Raw genomic sequence first — 7,048 nt, 5'->3', positions numbered from 1 at the left:
TTTATCTCTCCTACAATTAAGTGAAGTGAAACAATGCTACGTACCTGAAAGAGGCGAGTATGCCTAGGATATAAAGCAGTGCACTAATGATGAACAGGTGACTCACCTGAGGTGAGTGAAGTATTGAGTGGCGAGATACTGATTTAGCAAGATAGGTGAGGACTCGAGGGTAATTAATGCGTAACTAACATGGGGTGCAGTGCAGGGTGGGCGTGGTCCTGTCATTTAACTGAAATGTGCTATAATGAATCCCCAGTCAAAATAATCATGAGATATCACTTAAATTAATTTTCAACCCAACGGTGCAGCTGCTGCCTCTCTCTCCATCCCACGGGCAGATCATGGGAGGAACGTCAATGGTAATAAAAAATAAAAAAAGAAAGCCAATAGGAAGAAAGGGGCGTGAACTTGGGTGAGAAGTAAAAGTGGCTAAATGAAAAATTTCAGTAGCCCCAAACTTTCCTGTGACTGTTCGACGTCCTGACGAGCAGCGTGCGTCAAGGCGCACTTGGTGCTGGAGACATCTGGGTCTGGACGATATAATCAAAAACATTTTTGTTCACGAAAAATGACCGAAGAACACAAATCCTTCACTGAGCATGCATGCAGTCCAGCGGGCACAGGCAGCTCTATGTCCCAGCACGAGTCCGATTCAGAACCGCCGACCTCCCCAACAGGGTCTGACGGGCAGGGGCCAGCTCGCCCTCCCGGGATTGCGCACAAAGCGCAAAGCGATCCAGATAACCCAGAAGATGAAAGGTTCCCCGCTTGCATCCGCGACGCGGTGTCGCAGGTGCTCAAAGGTTACGACTGGTCGTTGGTGCCGATGCCCTCTCACGGGGAGCGAGGGCTGAAGAGCAAACCTCACGTCAAACGGCCGATGAACGCGTTCATGGTTTGGGCACAAGCAGCGCGGAGGAAACTCGCGGACCAGTATCCGCAGTTGCATAACGCCGAACTCAGCAAGACTCTCGGGAAACTCTGGCGGTGAGCAACTCTCAAACCAAACATGGATTTGGATAGTGACAACGAAGTCAAATTGATTGACATGCCTATCGTTGATGGGCATTACGCACAGCCCATTGAATGTGATCTGATTTGAGCTACACCATTATGATCTAATATGAATTGTATTCAGTGTCATATTATTATGCTGCATAGCCTACATACATAGGCTAAGTTGTATAAGGGAGGTTATGTTGCACTGAGGTCAGACTCATATGCTACAGATCTCTTTGCAATATAACTTCAACCCAAAGTAAATTAACATATGTTTGTGTGTGTGTGTGTGTAAACCAATAAGCCAAACTTGGCCCTTTCCTCCACAGTCTGCTCTCTGAGAGTGAGAAGCGGCCCTTCATTGAAGAAGCTGAGCGCCTGAGACTTCAACACAAAAAGGACTACCCAGACTACAAGTACCAGCCTCGGAGACGCAAGATCACCAAACCTGGCCAAGGAGACTCAGTCCCCAGAGCTGGCTTGATCCAACAACCACACCATCCGCATCACCAGCAACAAGGCCTGTATAAGACTGAACCGGGCATGTCTCGGCTGGTGGGTGTTGGGGATGGACACCCTCACTACCATTCCGACAGGACAGGTGAGTGGACTGGGTTCAGCAGTGTGTTGATTTGAATACCGGTAGTTCAAATCCAAGTTGTCGTACAGTGTTTATATTTTAATTAAGCTCAATTTCTCATATAGTTTGGTATATTAAGTATTGCTTATTGCTTTTTATAGTATTACTATTGCTTGACAAAGTCTTGGATATCATTTTACATAAAGGTCCATTTAATACAGTAACATAAAACTGTAGACTCTGAACCTATGAGTCATTCCTTGCCATTTCTGACTAAAGAAAACAGAATAATGGATACAGTCCTGCAATAGTTCAGCTATAGCTTGCAGTAAGGCTGCATGCCCTATGATGATTTTTATTTTGTTTATTTCTCCGGAACCCTAGGACACCCCCACGGACCGCCGACACCTCCTACCACCCCCAAAACAGACCTTCCCCTGGGTATCAAGCATGAGGGACACCGTCCCCTGACCAGCAGCAGCATCAATAGTGGTTCTGTTTCCATTCCCAACACTGGTCGTCAGAACATTGACTTCAGTAACGTGGATATATCAGAGCTCAGCACTGATGTCATCAGCACCATGGAAGGGTTTGACGTCCATGAGTTCGACCAATACCTGCCTCTCAATGGCCACGGATCCGCCCCTTTACCCCCAGCGGAGAGCGGGCATGGACCTAGCAACCATTCGGTACCCCTGTCTTACACCCACTCTCACTCTGAAGGAGTGTCCCCTTGGGTTGTTAAAAATGGAAGTTCTATGGCCGGATTATCGCCTTCACCTTCTCCATCTTCATCCAATACTGACAACAACAGCAGGACACATGCTGACATTACCCACAGACCTCGCATTAAAACCGAGCAGATGAGTCCCGGCCACTACAGCAGCCATTCCTCCCACTGCTCGTCTACCTCCTCTTCTTCACCCCCACCACCACCCCACCCCGAATACACCTCCCTTGGTTCGGGGACCTGCCTTATCCCCACCTCCTCCATCACCACCTCCTCTTCCTCCACATCCAGTTCATCTTCCTCCATTGGGCATTGCGACTACACCGACCTACAGAGTCCCAGTGGCTTCTACAGTGCCTACCCCGGGTATACCGCTGGGCTCTACCAGTACCCCTATTTCCACTCATCCCGCAGGGCCTACACCTCGCCTCTAATTAACAGCCTAGCCCTGGCTCCTCCTCCTCACAGTCCGCCTGCTGGCTGGGAGCAGCCTGTCTACACCGGCCTTACCAGGCCCTGAAGGAGGAGGAGGAGAAGAAGAGGAACCAAAGATCTTTAATGATGCTGAGGCTTTAAATGTGTTGTTTGCTCAACTGCCCAGCTTTAAAATAATTTGTCACTTAAGATGTGGTGGTTTGAGTTATTATGAGGTTATTGTTAAAGAATCAAACTAAATCACCACATTATTCATCCATTATTTTCATCGTAAGACAGCATCTTTCTAATTTAAAGTCCTATGAGGATACGTCATTCAACACCAATGTACTGTACACAGGACAGTGCAATGGGAACCACCCAAAGGGGCTTGTGGTTCTTTTCTTTTGTTCTTTTTTTACTCTGTGCAATGCTTTCAAATTTGAGTACTTGGAGTAATAATCAGAGTTGGAGTACATTGTATGAACTGCACACCATTATGGGACACAAAGACTGTTTCCTTGTATTAAAACGGAGAAGACGGAAACAGTACAGTATGTGCCTTTTTGGTACAGAATGTAGCAGTGACTCAAGTTTGTCCCTGGAGAGTAAGAATTTTACTGGTTTTCATTTTGGCCAAGAATGGACCAGTGGACAATTATATACTTCCTTCTACAGTATATAATTCTGCAATACATTCACCAGATGAATGTATTGCAGTCTAGCAGTAGAACAGAAAGGACATTGCCTGTCATGACTTGGAAATTTACATAAATATGTGATACCTCTGTGAGGGCAGGGGGGGTTCCTCAATAACCCTGAGTCCAGAATAATGAAACATATAGTTATGCTTCCTTTTTGGAATTCCAAGAATTGTTTCAACATTCTATAGTATTGCACAATACATTTGATTATGCAAACACATGATTTTCGACTGTTATGCTCCAATTTCAGTCTTGAGGCCAGAAAAGGAAGTTAAACTTAGTAATATTATGGGTTCATACTTAGCTGGTTAAAATACTGGTTTGGAGTATCAATCAAGATAAGGTAAAACCCAGACTTTGTTAATGTACTTGTATTTTTTTATAACATTAAATTTTCAATCCATGCTATTTATTAATTTGTACCTGAGTTTACGAAGTTCCACAATCCACATGGAATAAAAAGTTAATATTATAAAATAAACATATTCACAGTTTAAAGTTTAATATATGTTCCAAAGTTCCAATACATATTTCATGCACAACCTTTCCCCCCTCTGAAACCAGTCTGCTGTTGACTGTCACTCATTGCAGCATGGTTTCCAGATTATCAACAGGCGAACAGGTGTGGCAGTTATGTTTCCTGTGCTGGGGATTAGCTGAATTTCATGGTTCCGTCCCAGTTGGAACTGTCTGCTACACTCCTGCTACACTAAATGATGGACAGGACAGCTGGATTGTAGTTTTCCATAAAGGGCAGTACAAAAGGTTTATGAAAATAAATATGAAATAAAGAAATGGCTTACAATGCAATGCTGATTTGTGATTTGATGCATTGTAGTTGACACTCCGTCTAGGACAACAAAATGCTGCCATCAATCAGTTATTGGACCGCTTAGTTACAGTTCTATTCTAACTATTAATGTCAAATGCCCTGCCACCCAAATAAGCTACTAAGGGGCCTCTGGGTAATCAGACACTCTGGAGTGATCTGAAGGGGAATTTCAATCCTTTGTTTGCAGAAATGATGAAACCCATCTTTCTTTGTAACGAGTGAGGAGAAGTAATAATTGACCTCTGACATTCAAACTAGAAATGGTAGCATTGGTACTTTTGCATCTGCTGCAGAATCTAGACTATAGACCATAGCTATAGACATAAGAGCACCACACATCAACTCAACTGGCCTGGCTTGTACACTTGAGTTACAAGTTAGCACTGAGGATTTTACTGTGTTATAAAGAGACATGTCACAAAATGTCACATTTCCAACAGGACCCCCTTCCTCGCCTCAACACAATTGTATCACTGACACTGTTATGAAAAATGCAGAAGAGGAAGTGTTATATTTCAGATTAGATTGGATTCAGATTTTACATAATAACCTGAGTTGCAGTGACTAGTATGCTGTCTTTTAGAAGTACAGAGCCATATAACCGATATATGAGTTTAATCTCTTTTCCTGATTAAATGCAATTTAATTTATCATAAAATATTGATTTATTGGATTAATAAATGTGTTTTAATGTGTCTGAACATGCTTTGATTGTGAGAAAACAAGAAAAAGGAACCATGTATTAGGGTGTATGTGCACAATGCACGTACATGCGTGCGTGCGTACGCTCGCATCCGCGCGCACGCACACACACACACACACACACACACACACACACTAAATGGCCCACAGTGAGTGCCAGTGGTTTACTGAGCATTCAGTTCAGCTTCATGACAAACATAGTGCTTCAGAGGTCCCACCCTGTTTAAAAGACTTCCTTTGTGGCAGTGACTTACATCTCAGTGGCTCACTGTCTGACCAGTTTACCATGGCAATATGGTTGCCAATGACAACAACCCTGCCAGACAGAAACAACATTGATTTACCCATGATTCCCTTGGAGACCTTGCCGGAGTTTGCATGCGTGTATTTGTGTGTCAGTGTGTTTAATGCAGGAGTGGCCAGATCCGTCAGGAGACCAACAATTTTGTAACATGTACATGCACTGTATGACTGTATGTGTTGATCAAAACCTGTAGGCCTACCCCTACAATACCTTTTGACAGGGCACATGGCTCTGGATGAATGCACATGGCAAAGTAAATCTGACAGTCTAACATGCATGGCTGCTGATATCGATATGAGAGGAGTGCCATCTGCTGGCCAGAATGAAAAATGAGCAGTGTCCACTAAAGGCTTCTTTTGCTTATAAATGTCTTCCCCATCTTGTGGTGTTCTCATAATGTGTTCTATTATAATACAGAGAATACTGTACATTCCAGTAAAACTATTTTAAATATTGCCTTCATTTATTTATTTTTAATTTGGAGACATTTACTGCCAATTAATTATTAATTTAGCCACTGTGCACCAAATGCAGTCTTTATGAGCACATGGTAAATTGTGCATTTATATAGCAGCTTTATTCATAGAGCTGCACGAAACATTCATGGCAGAGGAAACCCTGCGAGGCACAACCCTGCTCAACAGGAGCCATCAGGGCTTTAGTGTCTTGCTCAAGGAAACATGTGACCAGGAGGCACAATTCCGAACGAAGTACTAACACTACCCCTAACCCTAACCTCCGTCTTAACCGGCCACATAGGTCGCTAACCCTGACCTCAGTCTTAACCGGCCACACGTCAGTCTTAACCTTCCACGTAGGTTGATAACCCTAACCTCAGTCTTAACTGGCCAGGTCAGACTAACGGGCGGTCAGACTAACAGGCAGTCCCCGGACAGGTAAAGCTGGTCGTAAAACTAGGAACCTTCTGATTCCAAGACGGCAACTCTACCTCCTGAGCCACTGCCACCCACAGAAACACATCTGCTGGCCACTGTGCCTCTTTGTAGTAACACATGTGTAGTGTAGAATAACAACATGTATTTTCATGTTGTTTTGTGGCTGATAATGCAATGCCAACAAGGTGTGCTTATAATAAATAATAAAAAAAGAACTATGAGCCAGCAGGAGATAGGCTAGGCCGCTAGAGGCTCCACTTAGCCGATGATTTCATCAAATAAATAAAAATATATATACCGTATATATATCTTTTTTTTGTCCATTGCAGTGAATCTACTTGTGAATACCATCTACTTGTGAATACCAGTGAATCTGTTTCTTTTGCAAAAAAAAAAAAAAAAGTATTGATTTGATTGATTTGTTATAATGACCAAAACAAACTCTACTCTACTCTACTGTAACATATTTCAGTGTACACAAAAGACATACCAGTCTATCAATTAATTTCAGCTTCAGCTGTATTTTAGATTTTCAGGAAGAAATTAACTACCATCATTGTCTGTTACACTATTTTCAAAGAATTAAAAATAAAGAAATCTTCAAAACAGCTGATCTACACGCTCAAGCTGCGTTGTGAGCTTGTAGATCCGCTATTTTCAAAATCTTTGAAACAATTAATGCCTATAATGGCATGCCCAAAATGGGGGCGGGCGCATATCAAATAAATTACAATCCAGTCACATTACAATCTTTTTAAGCAGCATTCACGTCCACAATAATTTAATATATACAGTAGTTCAAATAAATAAAGAAAACAGCTATCAGATTTTGGCATAAAATAACCATGTCTGAATGTAAATTGTAAAACGGCAGCTACATTATGTGA

General features: G+C 42.7%; 1 protein-coding gene across 1 annotated transcript; it reads left to right on the top strand.

Annotated features, from left to right (window-relative positions):
* Window positions 1-469: 469 nt before the first annotated feature.
* LOC308332770 (transcription factor Sox-8-like) lies at window positions 470-5,647 on the top strand. Its single transcript, XM_080788847.1, has 3 exons — window positions 470-987; window positions 1,329-1,600; window positions 1,964-5,647. Exons 1-3 carry the CDS (start codon window positions 569-571, stop codon window positions 2,827-2,829), a joined length of 1,557 nt encoding a protein of 518 aa, XP_080644973.1. The 5' UTR covers window positions 470-568; the 3' UTR covers window positions 2,830-5,647.
* The last annotated feature ends 1,401 nt before the right edge of the window (window positions 5,648-7,048 follow it).

This window comes from Protomyctophum bolini (assembly GCF_963924005.1).
Source record: "Protomyctophum bolini genome assembly, chromosome: 18".
NCBI classification, from domain to species: Eukaryota; Metazoa; Chordata; class Actinopteri; order Myctophiformes; family Myctophidae; genus Protomyctophum; species Protomyctophum bolini.
Note: the sequence above shows the minus strand (reverse complement) of the source record. Positions and strands in the feature narration are given on the sequence as shown.

What these genes read in the sequence shown, in the direction of transcription:
- LOC308332770 (XM_080788847.1), top strand. Translation starts at nt 569, where the DNA reads ATGACCGAAGAACACAAATCCTTCACTGAGCATGCATGCAGTCCAGCG. An exon ending in ACTCTCGGGAAACTCTGGCG is followed by an intron (nt 988 to 1,328) that starts GTGAGCAACTCT and finishes TTTCCTCCACAG; the next exon opens with TCTGCTCTCTGAGAGTGAGA. An exon ending in CTACCATTCCGACAGGACAG is followed by an intron (nt 1,601 to 1,963) that starts GTGAGTGGACTG and finishes CCGGAACCCTAG; the next exon opens with GACACCCCCACGGACCGCCG.